The 26,843-nt window shown below is 40.6% G+C and overlaps 1 protein-coding gene across 1 annotated transcript; it reads right to left on the bottom strand.

The window, feature by feature from the left end:
- LOC124142945 (Bardet-Biedl syndrome 2 protein homolog) lies at positions 1 to 26,795 on the bottom strand. Its single transcript, XM_046511713.2, has 21 exons — positions 26,701 to 26,795; positions 24,999 to 25,148; positions 23,147 to 23,368; positions 19,669 to 19,794; positions 19,143 to 19,205; positions 18,551 to 18,628; positions 18,181 to 18,285; positions 17,598 to 17,684; positions 17,350 to 17,494; positions 16,357 to 16,454; positions 15,855 to 16,016; positions 14,718 to 14,774; positions 11,505 to 11,538; positions 11,213 to 11,276; positions 10,179 to 10,286; positions 9,749 to 9,875; positions 5,775 to 5,903; positions 3,509 to 3,646; positions 2,942 to 3,054; positions 2,134 to 2,282; positions 1 to 1,314 (listed from the first exon to the last, which is right to left on the bottom strand). Exons 2-21 carry the CDS (start codon positions 25,113 to 25,115, stop codon positions 1,214 to 1,216), a joined length of 2,223 nt encoding a protein of 740 aa, XP_046367669.1. The 5' UTR covers positions 25,116 to 25,148; positions 26,701 to 26,795; the 3' UTR covers positions 1 to 1,213.
- Between the last annotated feature and the right edge of the window lie 48 nt (positions 26,796 to 26,843).

Here is a 26,843-nt window from a genome sequence, read left to right as displayed (position 1 = left end):
AGCATGAGGACGGAATCATTGTTGTGCAGTTTGTACAATATCAAAATATAGACAGAAAAAATACACTGGACATTGTGACATACATGTTTCTATATCAACAATTGCACAACATACATGTTGAAGAAATGTAACTTGGAGATGTTGTGTCATTGATAATAATTGAAATCAATATTTCAACCAATTAAAACATCAATTGATTCCCAGATTAATGAACACATCATACAATACTGATGCAAGTAGTTCTTTCAGTCTGTTGTTGTGATACATACATGTTGTATTTCAAGAGTAACAGAATAATATGTAAACATCTTATGGAGAAAGAAGTCAGAAATGTCCTATTGGTATAACACTGAGCCTGACTGCTCGGTTATGCCACTAAAATGTTGGGGATAAATGATGTAACAACTTCTGAGTAATTTTCTTACCCACAAACCAAAACATACCTTGAATTCAAAAGATGTCTGAAAACAATTTGTGTACACAGGATCAATCCACAAACATATTGACACATTCTCACTTGACACATTTCCTTAAAATGGCTTGAAAATGCAATGCCAGGTTATCTTCACCTGGAGAAAGCACCCTGGGTGTCATGCATCTTACTGGATATGGTATCAGTCCCTAACAAGGATGAAGATAGTGTTCTATAAACAATACATTAACATCTATCACACCATGGTAATGTTGGGAATATGTCTTGTCCCCTTAACATTGATGTGGGGTTTTAGTATGTACAGTGTGTACATTGACCTGCAATTCTGCATCAGTGATCTTGTTTGTTCAAGAAGAAGCAGTGTCCTCACTCCATCCAATCTGTGCTGATGACTCACAAAGTCCACAAAGTAATAGCAGTATCAAATAATTCTTGTACTCATAAGCAGATAGTTTCAAAATAGTACTTATCACAGTTGATGCTGCTGTTTACAGAGCTCTGTATAGACACTGCTGTTGATGGAGCTAAGTTGACATCGCTGTTGATGGATCACTCTGCAGACACTGCTGTTGTCAGAGCCATCTGTTAATATTACCAGTACTGCTAACAGACACTGCTGTTGACAGAGCCATCTGTTAATATTACCAGTACTGCTGACAGACACAGCTGTTCAGAAAACACTCTGTCACTGGTTATCAACACATTCCTGCTTACTGAAAATTCTGATATGCCACTCTGTTGTTGTTGTTGCTGTTGTTGATGATGGCACTGTGATGCATATTAAGCTGCTCCTGCCCGAATGATCTTGTACAGTCCATTAATGTTGTCATTTTTTATAGCTGCTCGACAGGCATTTACAATCTGTGTCTTGTATTTGCCCACTGGAAAACAAATTTAATATGACAAGTCAATCTGAAATCTTTCCTTGAAAGGTGTAAGAGATTAAGAACATACATTGAGAGATGCCTCGTGAACAAGGGGATCTATCCTGCATGTTACAGGAATATTATCTCTCAATAAGGTACTGCATCTGACAACCACCGGAAGATCTATCCTCCATGTTGTCTACGGATCCAGGAATATTATCCTCAATACAGTATCAGAATCTGACAACCACAGAACATACCTTTCAGTGATTTGTCCAAGTTATTTGTTAATCTCTAGTAGCCATGACCATCTGGGAGGAGTGAGTGAGTGAGTGAGTTGGGTTTAGACAACTGGGCCACCCGTGCCCCCCCCCATCTGAGAGGAGATATGGCTACCTCACAAGTCATGATACGTGTTGCTATTCCTGGGCAACATACAATTTGCATTGTTTTGTGTGAAATTTCTCTATGTTCTGCATGTTGCAAGTGGTCTGTCTGATAAGAGGTAATTGCTAACAACCAACTCAAAGGACAGCTTAAGTAAGGCTACTCCATACACCATTGTGCAACAAGGTTTAACATGATGTTTCATGATAGGCCATTAGAAAAAAAATTAGTGTGTGTAGTTATTGGTGCAAATGCAAATCTGTGTAAAAATCAAATTTTGAAAATCAATCCAGAATTAACATATGGTCCATTGTGGGGGAATCATGTATTGTATCGTGAGGTAGGTTTGTGATGCATCAGTACATCAGTGTATAATTCTGAGGAGCATTTGACCACCTGGGCTGGCTTACATGATGGACACACAAGTTGCATTCTGCAGCCTCCTACCTCTCAGCCTCCCGGCCTTCTGTATGATCTGGTTGACCTGCTTCAGACACGACACAAGTTCCTGGTGGTTGCCACAGCGTATCTTGTACCCATTGATCAGGTCCTGGTTCAGGTCAAACAGCTCCATATAGCCTTTCCTCATGCTCTTCCTGGCACACAAACACACAAAGGTCTGCACCAAGTCTACTGTATTGCACTCTGATCACCACACAAACACACAAAGATTTGCACCAAGTCTGTTGTATTGCACTCGGATCAACACACAAACACACAAAGGTTTGCACCAAGTCTACTGTATTGCACTCTGATCACCACACAAACACACAAAGGTTTGCACCAAGACAACTGTATTGCACTCTGATCACCACACAAACACACAAAGGTTTGCACCAAGTCTGTTGTATTGCACTCTGATCAACACACAAACACACAAAGGTCTGCACCAAGTCTGTTGTATTGCACTCTGATCACCACACAAACACACAAAGGTTTGCACCAAGTCTGTTATATTGCACTCTGATCACCACACAAACACACACAGGTTTGCACCAAGTCTATTGTATTGCACTCTGATCACCACACAACTTATGAAAACAATCAACATTAATTGGACACATGACACACAGCATACATCATCCACATTAGCTAAATGCTAATTTCTATAGTAGTCCTATGAAGCATGAAAGCATCAAAAAAGGTTTATGTTTCTGTTTGCCACAGGCCTTGCAATATTATCTTTACTTGTATGCATAAAGGATGCAATATTCTGCATCTGGTAACCCTGGCAGGCTATAAGTATAGGTCTTACATGTCTCCCATAATGCGAGCATCTTCTGCCCTGACGACCATGCTGCGGATGAGGTTAGAGTGATCGGCCATCTCTGCTGTCAGTTTCTGTCTCACTGAGTGGTACTCATTAACCTGGGACACAGGACCATCAACTATATTACCGAATTGCAGCAAGTTAGGTTGTTTTTCAATTCTTGCAAAGTCCAAGAACCCAAATATGTTCTTTCTAAACATCATGTATGACGATCATCGTTGACTGAGGACCCTTGACCTTAGATACCTTCAAATACAGTTTCAGCCCTCAAAAGCTTTTAGTTATTCGATTAAAAATAATCTTTATTAGATAAAGTTGAAACAACGTGAATTTCCTTGTAGCATGTATAGTGATAAACAATGATGTGCTAACCTAGGCTCATGGTGTCAAAAAAGGTCTGGAAAATGTAAACTTTGATGACAAACAGATTAGCAATGGTTGGTTGACCTACAGTGAGTTGGTCTACATGTTTTAGGCAACCTAGAATTTCCTGTTTAATTGTTTAACATTAACCTAAATACTAAACCGGTTAGAGAGAATGAGTGTGTGAACCTTCTTGAGGATCTGCTCCAGACTCTCCATCTCCACGGGGAAGTCTGCTGTGGACATGAGGTCCTCCAAGTTGAGGAAGACGGCCAGAGCCTGGATGATGTCGCCAGCCAGGTCCATGTTGTCTGTCTTAATCACAATCTGCAACAAGATCCTCACTTGCCTCAACTGTCTCCAACAGCTATCAGTGGATCTATCTTACTTCATGTCTGTCACATCACACGCGATCCAACCCTCATCCCCAGTTACAAGAGTGCACATGAATGCTCCTGTCCCTTGGCAGCCAAATCTCAATCCACCAGGAGAACACTGATGAAACCATGGAAACCATTCAAACACATACCAAATTTTTTGTCTGCGGGTTTCACTCCTGTTTGTCTTTTCTGTTCATTTTTATTATTTACTATTTTTGTATTACTACTGAATTGGGGGGCACGGGTGGCCCAGTCATCTAAGGCGCCGCGATTCGCTGTGCAGAGTTGCGTCTCTTGGGCACGCCAAAAACCTATGATTGTGGGTTCGAATCCCGGTTTGCCCCGATTATGTTTCTAGGTTTGTCAGCACCATACCCGTGCTCGTGGGTTTCACCGAAGTGATAAACGTCTGAGACCTGCATCACTTAGGGCTTTCCTCCCACATCAAGCTGACACGCCACGATATAACTGGAATACTGTTAAAAGCGGCGTTAAACCCAACACACTCACTCACTACTACTGAATTGTCATTTCTAGCCCACTTACAGTCCACTTTTAGTTTCTTTGTTTTATATGATACACCTCTTCTTTTCACTAACAAGTGTCAGAGTATCATACATATACACTTTTCACATGTTGCCATCTTAACCATTCAAGATGTGAATTAAGTCAACAGAAAACTTTCCTGACATTTCCTCCATTTATATGCTTTAAGCAAAGTTCTTTTCTGAATATTTTATGTCCGTTTCAGCCACTTTTGTCGGATATGTTAACAAATATTTGATGAAACATGGTTGAATGGGAAAGGACAACAAATGTTTTTATTTATCTGTATTCCATCTGTCTGATTCATCCTGATAAAGAGTGGTCCTCCACCAGGTAGACACATGCAGGTGTGACTCACCTGTCTTGTCTGATTCATCCTGATAAAGAGTGGTCCTCCACCATGTAGACACATGCAGGTGTGACTCACCTGTCTTATCTGATTCATCCTGATAAAGAGTGGTCCTCCACCAGGTAGACACATGCAGGTGTGACTCACCTGTCTTATCTGATTCATCCTAATACAGAGTGGTCCTCCACCATGTAGACACATGCAGGTGTGACTCACCTGTCTTATCTGATTCATCCTTATAAAGAGTGGTCCTCCACCAGGTAGACACATGCAGGTGTGACTCACCTGTCTTATCTGATTCATCCTGATAAAGAGTGGTCCTCCACCAGGTAGACACATGCAGGTGTGACTCACCTGTCCAGTCTGATTCTTCTGATAAAGAGTGGTCCTCCACCACGTAGACACATGCAGGTGTGACTCACCTGTCTTATCTGATTCATCCTGATAAAGAGTGGTCCTCCACCAGGTAGACACATGCAGGTGTGACTCACCTGTCCAGTCTGATTCTTCTGATAAAGAGTGGTCCTCCACCACGTAGACACATGCAGGTGTGACTCACATGTCTTGTCTGATTCAACCTGACAAAGAGTGGTCCTCCACCAGGTAGACACATGAAGGTGTGACTCACCTGTCCAGTCTGATTCATCCTAATAAAGAGTGGTCCTCCACCAGGTAGACACATGCAGGTGTGACTCACCTGTCTTGTCTGATTCATCCTGATAAAGAGTGGTCCTCCACCAGGTAGACACATGCAGGTGTGACTCACCTGTCTTGTCTGATTCATCCTGATAAAGAGTGGTCCTCCACCAGGTAGACACATGAAGGTGTGACTCACCTGTCTTGTCTGATTCATCCTGATAAAGAGTGGTCCTCCACCACGTAGACACATGCAGGTGTGACTCACCTCTCTTGTCTGATTCATCCTGATAAAGAGTGGTCCTCCACCACGTAGACACATGCAGGTGTGAGTAACATGTCTTGTCTGATTCATCCTGATAAAGAGTGGTCCTCCACCAGGTAGACACATGCAGGTGTGACTCACCTGTCTTGTTTGATTCATCCTGATGAAGAGTGGTCCTCCACCAGGTAGACACATGCAGGTGTGACTCACCTGTCTTGTCTGATTCATCCTGATGAAGAGTGGTCCTCCACCAGGTAGACACATGCAGGTGTGACTCACCTGTCCAGTCTGATTCATCCTGATGAAGAGTGGTCCTCCACCACGTAGACACATGAAGGCGACCTCGAGATCATCTTCACAAGTCAAGTCTTCATGCAGTAGAAAGTTCTGGTTGATCCACATCAGCAGCTGCGGGCAAATATAGTTCCAGTTTAGATGATTTAACAATCTCATTAAAATCTGATCTTAGTTCTCGCTATCACTAAACAAAGATCTGAGGACATCCCATTGAGGGTCATGTCAGAACGACCTTTCATCCAACCAATCAGAGCGTCGCTTACCAGGTCATGAAAGTGACAGTCGGAATGTGTTTTCTAATCATGCATATTTTAACACGGGGTATTCCCAACGACAGTTACGGGTTTTATGATTTTATCTTTACAATCTAGGCCATCTATAAGCCATTCCAGAATGCTCTTCTTATCAGTTTCAATTTTTTTAATCGAGAATACGTCAAAATATGTTTCGAATGAGTAGTCGCCAGTTTGAAACTAGTGTCGTCAAGCTTGAGAAAGCTGCCTTCTGATTGGCTAATGTCGATTTCTTGTCAGTCATTTCATTGGTTGGTCAAAATTCACGAAAGGTCGTTCTGACGTGACACATAATGGGATGTCCTTAGATCTTTGTTTAGCGGTAGCGAAAACTAAGATCTGATTTTAATGAGATTGGGTGATTTAACATTAAAGTGACTTCCTACACCTTTCTCATCCCTTTACAACAAATAATATATCATATTTATCTGAATATAAAATCAACATCATCAGTGAGCGAAACACTTTAAGCATGTTAAGAGCGAGCCCCTTCCACTCCGCCCCAGTGTTTTATATTTCATTAGGTTAACAAGGGTGAAAAAATACATGATAAGTGGAACATTTGGGCTTACTTGTTGAACATGCTCAGTGCATCTGTGCAATGCCCTTATCCCTCGATTGAAATAAACATGTTACTTGACCAGACAAACCAAGTATATTCTATCCATTCAAGAAACAAAATCATGGATGATTTGAATATTGGCATGTGAGGATCTAAAATTACATGAATTTGGATATTCATGATATTAGGATGCATATCCTAACACAACATAATGCAAAGTTTAGCCCACAGATAAAGGTAACCAGCGCCGGATTACATCTGGATTAGACTATGCTCAGTGAGCGCCTTCTACACTAATCCTGTATCACCTGTCACATCCTTACTCTAACATGAAAAGCTATGCTCCCTGGTCGAGTACCTGTAGCTTCTGATAAGCCAATAGGATCTAAATAACATATATTGTGATACTATGTGATCCAAGGGAAATATCTGGCAAACACTGAGCAGCAGCTGCAATGATGCTTGGCAGGATCAGATCTTCAAGTTGTTGTGAATAGGAGCAAGATTTCAGCAATCCCTTAGAGTATTTATTGTGACTCTATATGACTCAAGGGAAATATTGGGCAACCAGTTACCAGCAGCTTGTAATGAAGCTCAGAGGATCAGAACATCCAAGTTGTAGTAAATAGCAAGGAGGGCCCAGCAATTCCTCAGAACATATACTGTGACACTTTGTGACACAAGGGAAGTATCTGGCCAACTCTGAGCAGTAGCTTGTAACAACAATCTGAACGCTCAATGCAAAAACATTGCCAAGTGATGCGGTTGCAGCCACAGTGTTGTATCATGTATCAAAAAGAGCTTGATAATCTGACAGCCAAAAGTCACCCAAAGACATGTAGTCTAAGAAAGAGTTTTGTTTGTTTGTTGTTTACACCGCACTCAGCAACATTCCACCTATACGACAGTGGTCTGTAAATAATCGAGTCTGAACCAGACAATCCAGTTGATATCATGTACATCGATCTATTGGAATACGATGACATGCATCAACCAAGTCAGCGAGACTGACCACCCGATCCCATTAGGCGCCTGTTAAGGTAGGCATGGGTTGCTGAAGACCTATTCTACCCCAGATCTTCACGGGCCCTAGGAAAGAGTAGCTAAGGAGCTATCGATATGTGAAGTCCTGAGGATTGGTACTTCCAAGATGTAGCGAATAACAACAATCCCTCAGAATGTACAATGTGACACAGTGTGACATAAGAGCAATATCTGTTAAAACCACAGGAGATGCCAGTAATGAATGTTTGAATGCTGACTGTCAAGGATTACCCGGATAGTAACTCAATGATTTAATTTATCGCAAGCAAGTTGGATATTTCTTGAAAAGCACACTTAGCAATGTTTGGCATTACAGTAAGTAATATTCCTTATCGGTGAAATGGCTTGTTTTCACTTTATAAGTACTAGCACACATGCAGCTATCTTCATCACTTAATCACTGTTAATCATCATGATATTTTGTTATTCGATTTCATGTTGTGAGGACTATAGGTAGTAGTGCTGGCTGGTGGAAAGGTGTAGGAATGGAGACTTCATCAAGATATGGCCAGCACATTGTGAACCCAGGTCAGTGGATCCGAGATTGACATGAACTTGTGGTTGTATCTTGTAGCGCCCAGTTTGATGTTGGGTGCATCCAGCTGTTGACACATCAACCAAAGCAGACTCCAGAGTTCATACAGGCCTTTGGACTCAAGCACTTTTTATGCTCTTTTCAATAAAAAATGTTTTTAATGATTTCTCGTTTAACAATGTCCAAACCCTGTAAGTTTAATCCCAATAAGGACCTACAGTTTTTCCGGTGATGACTGCTTTGTCTTTGCGACTTTAATTTCTGTCTTTGTTTCACACATCCATCGTTTGTAATTGAGCTTGGGTTTCAAAGTACCAAACTTCCCCATGACAAACACAATTTGACTGCTTCCCGGATCCTCCGCTTGGTCCGTCAAAGGAACGGGAACCAGTCTTCAACTATATTCAGTAATACAATGCGTAAAGGAATTAATGCACATGAGCCATAATAGACAGAAGACAGTCTTTATGTTGTAAACAACAGGATGTAAACAACTCATTAAAATGTGATTCATAATAATTTTCTGAAGCAATTTTGCTACAGGTAGACTGATTACACTTACATTCCAGCACTTTCAAGAACTGTTAATAAAACTTCAGTAATTAGATGGTAAAATGTCACTCAAGCACTTTTCATCAGACATGGTAAAATTCAAGCACTTTTCAAATCTGTGTGAACTCTGGACTCGGATGAAGTTGCCATTCTGTTGGAGTTGACTGGTGCTGCTTGACAGGACGTTGGGACGTGTTGAGCCTCGGCCTCCAGCAGCCCACTGTCTATTAACCAGTAGAACTGTAATGTTCTGCCAAACGTATGACTGGAGTGTCTTAACACTATCTTGTTGATGTAGTGTGGCACGGTTGGGTGGTCGCTATAGACATCCTCTCCAATTTTTCCAGTTGCCGGTGGCTTACACACCTATCTGTGTCAAACCAGTATCAAATCCTTAAGAACTCTTTCCTATGTTCTTGTCGTCATTCCCAACGTTATATTAACTGCAAAGGGTCTCGCATGCCTCTCACAGTGATAACCACACTTCGATTGGAGAGACATAATTTATTATCTCCCTTGCACACAAACTGAAGCATCACTAGAATAACCAGCTACTGCCAGAATTTTCCAGCCTGTTGATGTACTGTCCCCTTGTCCGTTGACGACTGCATTGAAAGAACAAGAATGTTTGATCAACTTGAGGAACTTAGCATGAGTTGCGACAAGGCAAGGTCACCTTCAAACCAACGTCTCAGGTAATATTTCCCCAAACTCCATCAGCTGTGTATCCTCTTGTGCCATGAGAATGAAAGTGAAGGATCAAGAACAGATTGGTAACCAAGGGCAAGGGGCATCCTGGATGTAGAAGATGCACGTTTGGGTTCTGTGTTATATGAGTGAAGTGAAGAAGGAAATTGCAATATGTTGTGTCAGGATAAGAAACAATTAGGTTACATTTCAATCTGATGAAATCACTGTTGTGTCATAACATTGTTTAATAACAAAACAATCTTGTTTGAGATGGGCCTACCCTTGGTATTCTGTCATTCACTTGTAGGGTGACAGAGCTCTTTGGTTCTGGGACTGATGTTTCACAGAACGCATACATTGAAAACCGTGGCAACTGCCGACTCAACTCAAACACATGGAACTGTGAGCTGAAACATGAAGGATTTACCCACTATAATGCTGATGCTGGACATGAATTAGCTGCCAACACTGAAACATATTCCACCAACCCTTAAAAGAATACTTATAGTCTATTATACATGTATCTTAATAATTTATAATATATTTATACTGGTCATTTATCATAAGATGGGGGCAGTGAGATTGGTCTTAGCATGCCCCCTCACACATGTAACATTTTTGTCAAGAACTCCCAGAGACAAATGAAATGCACATCAAACTGGAATACTAGTTGTCTTCAGAGTGTAACATTCATTCCCTGCATGCAGTACCTGATTTTGTAGCCTACAAGAGCCTTGATGTGCAGATCCACTGGGACGTCTTTCGGTGGGACGATGGGGACTTTGAGATTCCCTGACAGACAGTTGGTGCTTGGGTGACTGGAAGCAGAGTCTGTGTTCACTCTCCCATCACATGAACCACTTAACAGTCTTCTGTGTTTACCTCTGGCTACTAGTCTGTGTAGCTAGCCATACTTTCACTACATTACATGTATCAGGGATAGTGAATATATTGTTGTTTACTTCTAACAATGTCTTAATGTACCTTGTAATATTCCTCAGTTCATGTAATATGTCACCAAATAGGGTAATGTCAGTGCATCATCTCTACTATTATGAGTACTACGTTTGTACATTCATAGTTAGTGAACATATAGACTTTCATGTTTATTAAGAATTGAGGAACTGCTATCAAGGATAAGTGTTGGAAGACGAAGTGGTATTGCTCATTGCAACTCTGTACATGCTGGGAGGACTTGAGTGAGTGAGTTTGGTTTTACGCCGCTTTTAGCAATATCCCAGCAATATCACGGCGGGAGACACCAGAAATGGGCTTCACTCATTGTACCCATGTCGGGAATCGAACCCGGGTCTTCAGCATGATGGGCAAACGCTTTAACCACAAGGCTACCCGACCGCCCCTGGGAGGACTTGAAGATGAGTATTACTTCATAGTGGTATGCTCATATTTCACTGCTGTGAGATCAAAATATATACCTGATTTTAATTGGAATAACTTGAACATGCGTAAATTCAAAGTTATTTTCTTGTAATAGATAGAATATATTACTGAATTTTGCAAAGTTTGTTGGAGATGCTCTGACTTTCAGAAATGTCCATTTGTAAACTTAACGTGTATACCCATCTGTCAGTGTAACATGAATCCTGCTGAATGTATGTGCATGGGCCCATGGCCTTTGTACCAATAAAGATATATAATCATGTCTGTGCACTGTTGTTTACAATTGATGATGATGATGATGACATTTTCCATCACACTAATGTCTTGAAGCATCTGTACTTACACAACATGACTTTCTCCTTCAAAGATTCCCTCAGCAAATATAAGCACTGCTTTGATGACTGTATCTGGAAACAGACAGAAGGCCATCAAACTGGCACAGTGCTGAAAATTGGGTGGATGTTCAAGCCAGGGCTACAGGAGGAGGTGAGACAAAGGCAAATACACTTGTAAGTCTCTGGAGTACAAACATGTTGACCTCAAGATTCAGCAACACAACACACAGTACCAGTAGATAGTTATTGTCCCTTAACCTTCAGCATATATCAGTCTCAATCTGTTATTTTCCAACTTACCATTGGTTGTGCTGATGATCAACTCAACATGAGGCTGAAATTATAGAAGGAACAAACTAATACAAGTAATTACGACTTGGACTGAAACCCAGGTGCACAAGTATGAGTCAAGTAAGATAGCTTCATGAGTAGTAAATTGTAACGCCAGTACCCATACAATTATCTCCCTTGTTCCCTTTATTATCTCCCTTGCTTAGCAGCCATGGTGGACAATTACCCTTTAACTGAGTGGCAAATGTGAAAATATAACTAAATGCACGATTTGCTCCACAATGAAGAACCACCTGAAAACAAAACATTTGTAACTACTGCACTCAGAGAATTGCGCTCCAAACTGATGGTATACTCGATTTACTCTTTTTTTATGATTCTTTATTACAAGAAAACAGGTTGTACAAAGTAACGTAAATATAGTAAATAGATACAGAATTCTGTTTTTTTTTACATGTTTTATTCATTCACTCAAGCAGTCATACCCTGTAGTGGCCATACTGGCTTTATAACATTAACAGGTGATGCCAGTATACAGATTTTACAAGGAAGGCTGTTCTGATGGACATTAAAAATTTATGATGTTGGTAATTTGATAAAAACAACAGCTTTTGTTTATCATTTATTTTGGACTATTTAACCAGATGGAAGAAGGTCATATTCATTCCACTATCATTGACAAACACACATTAATTATCAAGTAAAAGTGTGAATTGCTAAAAAGGTACAGTTGTCTGAAAAAACATTGACCAACAACCTGCTTGAAGGTTGACTTTACAAAGTGTGTGATAAAATAAATAGTTTCCCTGTCAATAATCCTCCCCCACACCCCATGTGTTACTTAACATGTCAAGATCACAGATAATCTTGTATATATATTAATTAAATGTGAAATACTTCAGATAGAGGTATTATGGTATGGTTAAATTAGTATATTAAGTTTAGATACTGTCGGGTAATACTCTGGGAACAGGTTAGATTCAGGGAAGCATGACTGGGTAAGACTGATAGCTGGGAAGTTAATTGGTGTAACAATGGGGAGGTCAGGGGTAGCTTGGGTAATGGGGGAAAGTTTAAATAGCAGGGCAGGGCAATAATTGTCACAGTCAGGCAGAATGAGTACCGGTATATTGTTCAGACAAGGAATGGACTGACATTGTGGAAGTTTTTCACTCTGGTTGGTGTAAGTTTTTGCATTTATTTGTTTCATGTAGGATTGTATTTTTTAAGGATAGAATTTTAAGTTATATATTGTTTTTAGATGTAATAATGAATATTATTACAATGAGAAACCACTTTAAAAAACAACCCAAAATATGATTAAAGCATAAAAAGTTCCACTCAGTGTAATGTAAATCGGAGTATTGACTTATTGGTGTATGTATTGTAAGGTATTGACACGTACCGAAGTGACTAAATTTGCTAATATTATATTAAGGTGTCCCGGAACTGGGCGGTTATGCTCATAGTCAAGTAAGGAGAGAAGTATATCCGACATTATGTAAGGAGAGAAGTATCTCTGACATTACGTGAGGAGAGAAGTATCTCCGACACTACGTAAGGAGAGAAGTATCTCTGACATAAAGCAATGAGAGAAGTATCTCTGGCACTACGTAAGGAGAGAAATATCTCCAACATTACATAAGGAGAGAAGTATTTCCGACATTACGTAAGGAGAGAAGTATCTCTGACATTACGTGAGGAGAGAAGTATCTCCGACACTACGTAAGGAGAGAAGTATCTCTGACATAAAGCAATGAGAGAAGTATCTCTGGCACTACGTAAGGAGAGAAATATCTCCAACATTACATAAGGAGAGAAGTATTTCCGACATTACGTAAGGAGAGAAGTATCTCTGACATTACGTGAGGAGAGAAGTATCTCCGACACTATGTAGGGAGAGAAGTATCTCCGTCACTATGTAGGGAGAGAAGTATCTCCGACACTAAGTAAGGAGAGGATTATCTCCGACATTACGTGAGGAGAGAAGTATCTCTGACACTTCGTAAGGAGAGAAGTATCTCTGTGGCAGTGCATAACATAGGATGAACACATCTGTGACATACAAGTAACACAGGCACCCTCAACTCCGTGGGGGAACCATCGCCTGGGTGTGAAGATCCCCACATTCACTACACAGAGGCAGTGTCCTCTTGTGAACTGTAATAGTACAGTGACATTAGAAACTGGACAAGCTTATGTATAAAGCTACTGTGAAAGACAGGGGAATGGCATTCTTGTTTTTGTATATTTGTACATTCATGCTGTCATTAATTCATTGTGTCATTGTATTAGTTTTGTTATTATTAGGACACAAGTATGGTTATCATGTTAGTATTGTAGAAGTAGAGCATTAGTGTTAGTGTTGTGTTAGTATTGTTAAAGTAGACTATTCGTATTAGTATAGTAGTATCGTGATAGTAGTATTGTTAGTAGTAGGTATTAGAGTTGTTGGTAGTAGGAGATTCGTAATAGAAGAAGTAGGCTAGGATAAGTAAAGCAAGCTAGTTTAGTTATTTGTTTTAGTTAAATTGGAATAAGTTTACATTTATATATTGTTATTGGGGTTTAAACATAACTTAAGGGGGGGAGGGAATCTTTATAAACTAAATTGGTGTTTGTGGTTACTTCAGCATGTGACATAATATATGCAATATATTTATGAATGTATGTGGTATTTGCAGATTTTCTTAGATTTTCTGAAAGTCATTAAAAAGGTAACTTTCAAAGGACAAATACAGGGTAAATTGTGCTGGATTTGGGATTATTTTAATTAATTTTTTTTGGGGGGGGGGGCCACGCCATATAAGGCTCAGCTACTGCCAACTTGTCGAGTACATGAGTACTCAAGGTCTAATTTAGGTACCCATTTCAGCAATAATCATTACAGTGAGTGAGTGAGTGAGTGAATGTTACACAACGACTTTTAAATAATACTAGTAATATGGCTTGGGATAGGTGGTTGATATCATGATCAAGATTCCACGCCAAATAAGCCAGGTCTGAACCACCTGATACCCACTTGTGTGAGCTTCTATAGGACAAGCATTGTGTATTGGGAACCATTTCTGTCAAGGGAGATAAGCAGTCATGAAAATATGTAAGACACTCAATGGCTGCACACGTTACAGTGTATGTGTTTTGGAGTAACTGCTAAGATTCAAAGTTGACTTGACATTCAATGATAAGGCAGCTTGACTTAATACCAGGGTATATACTCACAAGTTTGCCCTCCTCTCCTGGGAAGACGGCCAGGGTAGTCTGCAGCTGGGTGTTGGCCTGGGGACAACCAAACCTCCAAGTGAACACCAGTGTCTGATGGTGTCTTAACGCTGATTGCCGTGAGTGTCTGCAGGAGTGATGCCACACCCACAGCAAGCAGCAATAACACATCATAAGACCACACCAACTTCATTCCTTGTTGAATGACCCTATCCTAGTTATCATGAACAATGTGTTTAATCAAAAGTACACCCATGTCTGGTAGCATTGTTTTAACTTTCATTCAAGACCGTTGTTGAATCACACAAAACAAAAACATTTGACATAGAGAGGTATTTTTATAATGTCTTTTTTTATCCTTTTATCCCTTGTAATTGATCCAAGTAAATCTGGTGTCAGTTTTTAGCTCACCTGACTAAAAGTCTGCAATTGCGTCATCAAATTTGCTAAAATAAAGATGCTCACGGTATTTCATTAATGTGGTCGTTTAATTCCATGTATTATGTGTGCGATTTCGTGACAACAGTAAGCTGACACGAAATATTAACGCACATATCACTGTTGAAAATGGGGTGGGTGCCATTGTTTACATTTCACCGATGTGACGACCACTTTTGAGTCTCAAAACAGCCTAAATAATGTTTTCCTTCACTAAAAGTAACAATGGACTTTATTTTTGTGACGTATACTATACATTGCAAGAGCATTTATGAAAATGCTAAGAAAAGATTTTAACCACCCGTTCTAGCGTTTTTCTAAAGTAAATACATGCCATGTTTGTTTGTCTAGTGGAGGCGGTCATTGCCTGGGTCAGTGTAAGCAGCATACCCAGGGAACAAGGCTGTACCCCTGTATGACCTTTCCGAGATAACATAATATTTCTGAAAATTTCAGGTGAGCAACAGAGCCTTGTGGTAAAATACATCTGCAATTACAAGAAATATAGTCGGTCTGGCCAAACACCTGTTGTCATCAAAAGTATGTCCACACAGTAAGGCTTGGGTCCTTCAATAATAAATGAGTTATATCTGGGGACATTGCCAAGAATATCAAAAACATTATCATGGGAAATACACTGTCCCGTTTAAGATGTAATCCTGGTAATTACTAAACGTCATCACCGAAGTGAAGTCCTACCGGAATGACTCCCATCTGAGAGCTTTCGTACTCCCCAATCTTGGCGCCAACTTTGCCAACTTTAGCTATTGAGGTGGCACTAGCAGCGGCAGAGGCGGCAGTCACTCCCTGAGCAGCAGTCTTCATGTTCTCGTCATAGTTCCGCAGCTCCAACAGCAAATTCTGTGAAGAGATAAATTCCCCTTTTCAAAATAACATACATTTTATCCAAGGGCAAGTTCACACAAAAATTAAACTGTTTTGCAGTTTTTAACAGATTAACCTATTTGATTGGACAAACAGGGGGAAAACTTAAAATTCAAAGGCAAAGCTCTTGGCAGAATAACGTTTCTGTCTTTTAAGAAAATTCAAGTTTCATTTATAAAATATATCAACTCAGCTGAAGCATGTGTATTCCAACTACAATTTCAGTATACAGGAGTGAACCTGGCATGCTGCCAACAAGGAACAAGGATTGTAAACTTGTTCACAGTGAACAAGCATTTCATGACACAATGATCACCTGTTTCCTCTGACTTAGCTCTCGGATTGTGTCCTGCTCAATATTTGTGTCCATCAAGTTCCCACCCATGTCCTCCGGAGCTGGATTGTACCCTCGCACTGAAAATACACACCATTACTAGTCTGTCATACTGACCCTGAAACAAATATATCCAACATAGCCCATGCAAGTCTATATTAGTGGGCAAATCTACTAGATTAATGAAGAGTCTCTGGGATCCTTTGTATTACATTGTATTAAGATAATTTAACAACTATTTTCTTTGTAAAATATGTTCCTTTCAGAGACTAGATATTAGTCTGACACCATTACATACATCTTTAGTTTTAATTACGACACTCTTAGATTTTGCTACCACCTCAAACACCTATATGGTAACTATCTGACTTGCATGACTTTCCTCCCACATGGACATGTTGTGATGTTACTGAAACATTGTTCATTCACCAAGCAGCATGAAACCAAACTCACTCTCAAATTGAAGGAAATAATCAGAACTTCTCCACACAAATGACAGAACATCTTACACAGTCCTTCAAGATATCGCATGTATTTTTCATCTCTTTAATTTTCGACAAGTCTACACATCTTGATAAACATGTCATAAAATGGTTAACCGTCAATGAGAAAATAAACGAAAATGTGAAAAACTTTGCGTAGTTGTCCTTTATTTACATTGATGACAGCACATGGAGCTGTACAACCAAAGCCCTTGGAAGAGCTAGCGACAGGGTCACTTTGGTGTATAGATATATGTTGTCATGTACCTCACTGTTGCTGTTGTAGTAGCATATCTATATAATTAATCAAAACAATATGTAAAGAGCACCGAAAGGCTTGCATTAAACCAGTTTGTACTGATTTTAGTATAAGCGAGTTTGTTTACAATCAAGAGAAATGTCCGGTCAAATGATATGTAAAATAGCCTGTGACAGTGGTGTAATGTTAAGTGATCACTGCATCGGAGTGTCTGTAGTGAGCTGATGCTGCTACCTTCTCCGTCTGTAGACACACAGATGAGCTGCTCCGAGTTGGCCATTGTGTCCATCTTGTAATCCCCCTGCACAATGCCAGCAACTGCTGTGCTGAAGTTGTCCTTGAAGATGACCTCCCCTGTCCTGTCACTCCGGGCATCAACCTGATGCACAATGATAATTATTGAATGATTATGTCTCTCTCTGTTAATGATACCAGGTTAAGGTAAGAACACTTCTCTAGTTAATGAGGCTGGTTGTCCTCACCTTGCCATTACTCCAGCCAGTGATGAGTTCTGGGACCCCATCTGAGTCAAGGTCGAAGCTGTGGATGGCTATCGCCTGGTTCTTTGACTAAAATCATATTCAAACATGTACTGAGTACCTTCTCCCAATGCCACATACTATTACCACTTTAAACAACTTGATCATGTCAAACATTATTAGCAACCCATAGACACTTCTGTTACATAAGTTACGTCGAGCTGTTTTATATATGTGAATGAGTTGGGTTTAACACCGCTTTTAACAGTATTCCAGCCTTATCACGGCATGTCAGCTTAATGTGAGAGGAAAGCCCGAAGTGATACAGGTCTCAGGCATTTACCACATTGGTGAAACCCATGAGCACGGGTCTGGTGCTGACAAACCTAGAAACAACTGAGGTGAACTGTGATTCGAACCCACGATCATAGGTTTCTGCGTATTGCAACCCCTAAGACAACTGGGCCACCAATGCCCTCTTATCATAAGAGCTGTCACACAGCTGGAATGTTGCTGAGCACTGTCCTAAACAAAGACAAGAAACCTGTGACATTCACACAGTGCCTGCACACACAGGCATACTAACCTTAATCCTCCAGTACCGAGCTGTCCTGTCATACACACCCACTGTCCCATTAGCCAGAGCATAGCCAAACCGACTGTCAGTCATTGGACACAGTGATGTAACAGCCTAAAAAAACATGTTTTATCTTCAGCACATAAGACAGGAAATCAGTCTTGAGATATGGCCTTATCAGTTCACCAGTGACAAACTGTGTCAAGACAGTTTTATGTATTCAGGTAAAAAACAACAGAAACATTTACATTCTGCTTTAGATTAAGATAAAAATGAATACCCCATTGGTAGCCCTAAAATGAACATAAGTCATTTATATGTACCCGGTAGTCTATTGTTAGATGCCATATATATATATATATGGGTGCATAATCATCACCTCTGTTTCTGTCATCTCAGCAATAATTTCATCTTCTCGGAAAACTCGTATATCGAAATCCTCTGAGCCAACAATCAACTGAAATGATACACAAAAACATGTGATATGTCAGACTCCTGAGTCCTATTTTCTGTAGAATTTCCCACTGAAATACATGTACTCCAATAAGTGGTGAGTAAATATATCCATCTTAATGTATATAGCAGATATATGCAGCAGAAGAAACAGAAACACGAATAACTGGTTGTGAAGGATCAGGTTGTGCCACATATCACACTACACAACATAACGTAGCACATGCTACTGAGCATATGAAATACTTACCATGCTTACTTCATATCAATTTCATACATACTGGGATCATATCAAAAAAACAAATTCAACTGCATAAATCAGTAAGTTTCTGAATGGATGTAAACCTGTCTTTACAAATGAACTGAAGAATATGTACTCTTTTGTCAAGTGTTGAACAGAATTTTAACAGGTGACAGACAACATTTGACGGCTGCCGCAGGATGAATAGCCTTTACATTACCACGAAGTGTAACTATGCACCACATCCACGTCAGCACTGTATGGGTGATGCACTAACCTCATTCTGTCCATCATTGTTGAAGTCCACCATAGCCAGAGAGCAGACGTTGTCTCCAGTCACCTGATACAGCCAAGTTAATACACAGTACCAATACACACACATTCTGCAACATTTCTCAACAAGCGTTCAGAGATCATTGAGATACTAATGATACCATAGCACTGTGGTGCTACAAAGACATGTGCTGACCTCAGGACTTCACATCAGTAACAGTGAACATGGTAAATGAGATATCCTTTCTTTGACAGTCGTCATTTCATATAAGTGTTCTTATTACAAAGCTTTAAGTAAACACCACTTTGAGTATTTTGATGAAGCCTTAATATGAGCCAGTGTCTGGTGTAACTGTCACAATCCCCTTGCCTAACTATTAAGTTTCATTGTTTTCACCATGATGAGACATGAGACTTCTGGTGACACGACCTTGTCGTCTATGCTGACTGACTATAATTTAACCAGAAATACTTGCTGTCTACACCAATAGCTGGTGTAAATACTCCTTCAGGGATCAACAATATCTTACCGTCCAGAATGAATCATTGCCATCCTGGTCAAATCCCATTATAGAGCAGTTCCCGCCCACGATGGCTAGCGGTGTGCTGATAGTGCCGAGCTGTCCGATGACCACAGCATTGGAGCCGTCAGGAGTCTGCAATGGATGGCATGTTTATATCATTTACTATTACCATCACTTGTCAAGCTATTGCAGTTCCTATTCAAATGATGAACAAGTAATTCAAATGTTGATGACATTCAACATTGCTCTAACCAATCTAGTAAGTATTTATAATTGTTAGTGGAATCCCTTCAATCTCATAAAAATCAAATATTTTACTCTGATAAGTGAAGATGTGATGACATCTCCATAGGAAGTTTAACCCAGTGCAAACTTTGAACGTCCAGTCTAAATGAAGGATGTGTGGGTTCTTTAGCCAATCAGGGGTCAATTTTTTAAAACGATTTCAACTTTATTTCTTTACCACCTTGATTCATAAATTTTGATTTGTACAAAGGTCACAAATATTCTTTCGATGGTACTCCATTTTGGATGTAGACCCTCATGGTGCTCGGAAACAACAGGGTGTATAAAATACCCACAACAGCATTAATACATTAATCACTTTAATACATCTAATCATACAGTGTATTTGTACCTTACCAGCCATACACTAAGTGCATGCCCACAGCGCAACATTAGTCTTACAGGAATAAGATTCTCTGAATAGAATTCTTTAAAGATAAGATCTGAAAGTGTCCAAATTGGGTCATAGCCTTATTTGAGTACAAATACACTGCATGGCTCCCATTTGGTCAGTTGACTTAATTCCGGTCAGAGATGTTTATAGTTGGAGAGTTCTTGACATGTGAATGTAAATCACTCTGCACAGTAATCTGGAATCCAGCATTTGGTTGAAGCTCCACTCTGACTTCTGTGTAGATTGTGTGACTTGGCCGGTGTAGGGGCAAGTTGATCACCATGATAAGTGTGACGTCTGGTCCTGTCTTGTGAACGATGATCCCGAGGTGGGTACCCAGAAGCATATGACGATTCTGTCAAGTGTCGAATCAGTCTTGAATTTGTGATGATCGTCAACTTTTGGTGCAGATCATATCTATCAGTAGCCACATGAAAGAATTCTACGAGAGTACTAACGCCCTCTCTGTGGAATTGTTCAGCCAATGTTAAACAGGCACCGATTAGACAGAGAGAATTGGTGGGAACTTTCACAGAATCCTCCCCATGAGGCTGCCAGAGCTTGAGGAAAACGTTGGACCTCCGTTGTACGAAAGTCAATTGTGTGTCCAGTGACCACTAAGATCTTGTGTGTGTTGTTGGCCCCTTAGGGATCCAATCCGGAGGTATCATAAGCCTGTAGAATGAGAGCACATAACCACAAGGAGGTCCTCTTTCAGCTAACTTCTGTCTGCAAGGTCATCCCGGATGTGTGCTATGTCTGCCACCAGCTTAACCGAGGAACCTTGAACACCGATGATAGGGATAATATCACAAATTCTTTGTCCAATGCTGAGACCAGATCCTTCCGCATTGGGTCCGGCGTCATGGGGATAGGCTGCAACCAATAGTGTCTCGTTCATCCACGCCCGGGCCAGCCTCTGCTGGAACATGCACTGCATCAACTGCAACCAGGAGGGGCCGATATAGGGAACTTGGAGGAGCTGTTGAGGCGCCAGCTGGAAAGGCAGAGTCCGAATCCCGGAGGCGCCATGTAGCTGCTCAGGAGCGCTAGTACTTGTGGGAAGGCTGATCTCTGGGTCGTTGGCGCCAAGGTAAGATAGGCGAGGACATCAGTGTGGTCATCAGCGACTGGAGTACAGTCGTCTCTGGAGTAGACTCTGGTACCTGTACAGGTGAGGTGTTTGCCGTCAACGTAAATAGAAAAGACGCAGGGGGCTTCCAGCCCAAAGAAAATGGAGTAGCCGTGGCTAGTAGAGATGTAGCAGTCTCAGAGGAGGATCTTCTTTTTAGCTTGTCCACAGGCTTGCTGCGAACAGCACTTCAGAGAGACCCTCAGGTGCTTGGAGAAGGCTGTGGGAGAAAAGCCTGTGGGAGAGAAGGCTGTGGGAGAGAAGGCTGTGGGAGAGAATGCTGTGGGGGAGAAGGCTTTGGGAGAGAAGGCTGTGGGGGAGAAGGTTGTGGGGGAGAAGGCTGTGGGAGAGAAGGTTGTGGGGGAGAAGGTTGTGGGAGAGAAGGCTGTTGGGGGGAAGGTTGTGGGGGAGAAGGCTGTGGGGGAGAAGGCTGAGGGAGAGAAGGCTGTGGGGGAGCAGGTTGTGGGGGAGAAAGCTGTGGGGGAGAGGGTTGTGGGGGAGAAGGCTGTGGGGGAGAAGGCTGTGGGGGAGAAGGTTGTGGGGGAGAAGGCTGTGGGGGAGAAGGTTGTGGGGGAGAAGGCTGTGGGGGAGAAGGCTGTGGGAGAGAAGGCTGTGGGAGAGAAGGTTGTTGGGGAGAAGGCTGTGGGAGAGAAGGCTGTGGGGGAGCAGGCTGTGGGGGAGAAGGCTGTGGGAGAGAAGGCTGGGGGAGAGAAGGCTGTGGGGGAGAAGGCTGTGGGAGAGAAGGCTGTGGGGGAGCAGGCTGTGGGGGAGAAGGTTGTGGGGGAGCAGGCTGTGGGGGAGAAGGTTGTGGGGGAGAAGGTTGTGGGAGAGAAGGTTATGTAAAAGCTACATTTGTAGCTGTTGAACCTATATCGGAGCAGTCCAGACACAGAGGGTTGGGGTCCCAGCCAGACTTGTTACCGTGGCACTGAGTACAACTGGACATAAATCAAAAGGTGTAATCACAATGTGTTCCAACCATAATTGTGTGTATTTAGTATTCGAAATCCCAGAAGAAAGGTGACAGTTCTCTCTGAGTGACAGCAGTAATGTGATGATATGTGACGTCATCACGTCTGTGGTCCCGTTGGAGCTGTGTGATTGGATTAGACACACAACCAGTTGGAACAACTTCTTCAGCAAGACCTCACAAGAACAAGCAGTAAATGCATTAAGGAGTAATGCAGGATAAGTTTAAAAATAATCAGATTTGAATGTTAACTGGTTCAATCTTGATTGGCTGACAAGAAAGTTCACTGGGCATGGCATTCCTATGAAGGTGTCATCAAATCTTCATGCAGAGACATATTGTACCGGAGCAAAAGATGTGTTTATAATGAGGCAGGAATCCCTTCTGCTTGTTTTACCTAGACAAATCAAGCAGACTTGGCAGGGCCCCAAGATTGCACAAATACTTACTGCCTGTAAATGAGTTAAGTTTACATCACATATAACAGTGTTTCGGTTTTATCACAGCATGGCAGTTTAATAGGGGCAGATAACACAAAACAATTCAGGCAGGGGCATCAATCCAAGGATCATACTCAGGGCAAATCTGGGATTCTAATGCATGATTAGCAGATCCTGGCAAAGACTAGTGAGACACCCTCATAAACTGTATCACATGGAGGGTAACAAAAAAAGACACTAAAACATAAAATACATGTTCTCACATCTTTGTAGAAGAGATCACTGTTATTGTCCACATCATAGGCAATGAGATTCGTCTGTGTGCCCACCACCAGTACGTCGTTCATGTTGCTCGTGTGCAGTTTGCCTGCACACACTGATGACACTTGCTGGTTGATATTGAGAAGGCTGATATCATTCTCTGAGCTAGCCACAATTGGACCCATGCCACGCTGACTGCGAGTGTGGGGACTGTGGATCAGCACCTTCAACATAAAACATTCATACAAGCTGATTTCTGTTTCTGACTGAACCTGAGGACTTACAGGTTGACATCAAGGCATACTCATAGGCTAAAAGTATCACACAAACTATATATCAGTCCCTGTTACATTCTGTAATTCATGGAATGTTTTGCAGAAATGCCAACTCAGACAGAAAATGACTTTTTGTGCAGAACCCGTGCAGAATTTTTCATTTTCTGCCACAAAACTCTTCAAATACATAGCAGAATTTTAACATGTGAGTCAAAAGATGGTCTTAAATGTGTAAAAGTTGCATAGGTTTACTGAAACAGAGAGTCAATATTGAGTGAGTGAGTGAGTATGGTTTTACGCCGCTTTTAGCAATATTCCAGCAATATCACGGCGGGGCACATAAGAAATGGGCTTCACACATTGTACCAATGTCGGGAATCGAACCCGGGTGTTCGGCGTGACGAGCGAAAGCTTTAACCACGGGGCTACCCAACCGCCCAGAGTCAATATTGAAATTGTGCATTGTATAAATTGTAATTAGATCATTCCAAATGATAATTTGATGTGTTTGTTTCAAACTGAAAAATTTCAGTGATATTTCCTGTTTGCAGCAAAACAAAGAGCACACCACAATCCAAACACTGCTAAATTTACAGTATACTTCTCCAACATATATGTAGGTACAGGGTTTTTAAAAAAAGCATAAAAGATACTCTATTTCTAAATTAGGTGTAATTGAACATTGGGACGTCATGATACAGGTGTCACACAATACGATACATGTCTTGATACAGAAGCCTAGACAAATCATGCAGAATATGATACATATCTCAACACTGCATATACAACATTTTGTGTGGGAAACCCAGTCATTTGCAATTAGACTGAGAAAAGAGTCCACAGACTCGCCCATAAAGGTAAAGAAGGACAACTGACGAATTAATATCCATCAACATGACACACAGTCAAGTCAACAATTCTGTATAAGAAAATAATGAAAAACAAACACGTTCAGCTTCTCGTTTTTAATAATCTGTCCAGTTAAACATAAACAAACACACAGTTCCTGTTTCACTCAAGTTATCTGTCAAAACTTAAATGCTCTACCTGCACAGTTTATATCTAACTGTACCGTTCTACATGTTAATGAACTTAAACTTGGTTCTGTAAAATGTTTTCACACTTTCAAGAAAGTAAAACTATATTTAAGCTAAACACTTGGGATAGTACTCAACTTCCATAAAGTAATAAACTTCAATTATATCAACACATCTTCGACTAATGAGCTTAGAGTCTTACAATATTGTCAGTTGACTTAGTTCACACACAGTCAGACATGCATACAACTGGTATGTTTAGAACTGTTAATTCATCCAATCTAAACATGCTAAATGCAAATTACACATACTGTCTTTTCTTTGCAAAAACTTTCCTCATGCAAGCTTCGTCATACACAGGAAACTCGAAACTGGAGACTTGAATTTGCAAAGTGGATTCTCAAATTCATTATCCTTTTTCAATTCTGTTTACAAATAACTAAGCCCTATAGACATGATATCACTAAGAAACACTACTGATGAATGCTCAGCAGTTTGTGAAATTTTACTATGGCTACATGTTGTACAGGTATATATCCTACCTTCCCTGCTGTGGTTGCACAGGTGAGAGAGGGGTGAGTGCCGTCATACTTCCCTATCGTCACCATGTGGGGGTTCACCTTGTGGTTCAGCTTAAGGGTAAAAATAGGAACCAGCATCTTGGATGACTACACAATAAACCTTGACAAGTCCTGAAACAAAAGCAACAAAACAATTTTAGATTCTACAAAGCATCACAATACATGCAATTGAGGACACATTGAGTGAATAGGGCAGGTCCAGCTAATCCAAGGGAAATGTTTCAGCATGTTATTTTGGGTCATAGCTAAAACGGCACCTTGGCAAAACGTCACCGAGCGAAAACAGCACTGATTGGTGAAAATGTCACCTTGCCTAAAACGAAAATGGCACCTTATTTTTTTTTTTACGTTGGTACTGAAATACATGAAATTAAACTGACATGGTCACTTGCAAACACAAATAATTGTGAAATGTTAAAATAAGTTGACATTAGAAATTAGCCTCTATTCCAAATTACTTGCCAACTCTTGACTGGGGGCGCAACTAAACTTATTGTGAAAACCTTACATGCTTTAAAGTAAAATAAATTAAATTAAACTCACATGGTCACATGCAAACACAAATAATTGTGAAATGTTAATCGCCTTAAAACAAGTTTACATAAGAAATTAGCCTCTATTCCAATTTACTCGCCAACTCTGATTGGGAGGCGCAACTAAACTTATTGTGAAAACATCACATGCTTTGAAGTTTTAATTAACATAAACATAAAATATACATAAACATAACTTAAACATAAATACTACAACATAACATAGCAAAGTATGTAAATCAAGCATATATACTACTATATAAATCATTCTTTTCATTATTAAAAATAGACGTGCTGTTTTTGCCCGACAATTAGTTACTGTTTTCACCAAATGAGGTGCCATTATAGCCTGCACCCATTTTTTTCCCCCTTTCTATTGATTATATGGTTCCGCATTGCTAGCAGACTGATCATCATTGAGTGTCATTTCCAAATAATCTACCTTTTTCTTTTTACACTTAACAAAGACTGGATGTATTGTTGTTTGACAGTTGCTGAAGTGCGGTTGGATAGCCCAGTGGTTAAAGCGTTTGCTCGTGACACCGATGACCCGAGTTCAATTCCCGACATGGGTACAATGTGTGGAGCCCATTTCTGTTATCCCCACCATGATATTGCAGGAATATTGCTAAAAGCGACGTAAAACCATACTCTTTCACTCACTGATAGTTGCTGAAAGCTCTGCTTTACTTCACTGCTCTAACGCAGCTGTCTTCTCAGAGAGAAATTGACCAATTGATCAAGGGGAATTAATAAAAACAGAACAAACCAGCAGTAGCACTCTAAATTCACCACTGGAATCTCCATTGATGTTTTACTTTGGCCACTACTAGTCCGTAGGCTAGTAGATATTGATCTTTGGTTGACATGCTGGCAATCAACATGCGTGAAATGTGAGTGAATTACCGAGATTACAGGCGGCTACCCCCGGTGTGCTTCTCTTGCCGATCAATCTTATGCTACACATTGACAGTGACACAGCCACAACCAAGCTGCATTTGTTACCAGTACAAGCAGATCTGGGGCGACGATACAAAGCTATATATACCGACAGATATTCTTATGTTATGTCGTCATCGATAATGGTGTGAGGATAAAATGCTTATTTTTTCTAAATTACAAAAAATCACCTTAATAATAGGTTAATCGATGTGCATAGTATCAATCACAAGCTCATGATGTACGTTCTGTTCATCTCCAACCAAAACATTCCAACCGGATGTGAACTTCGAAAAGAATATTTAAAGTTTGGCGATTGGTGAAACATAATAAT

The sequence above is a fragment of the Haliotis rufescens genome, unplaced genomic scaffold (assembly GCF_023055435.1).
Source record: "Haliotis rufescens isolate VD_foot unplaced genomic scaffold, xgHalRufe1.0.p SCAF_6, whole genome shotgun sequence".
Taxonomy (NCBI): domain Eukaryota; kingdom Metazoa; phylum Mollusca; class Gastropoda; order Lepetellida; family Haliotidae; genus Haliotis; species Haliotis rufescens.
Note: the sequence above shows the minus strand (reverse complement) of the source record. Positions and strands in the feature narration are given on the sequence as shown.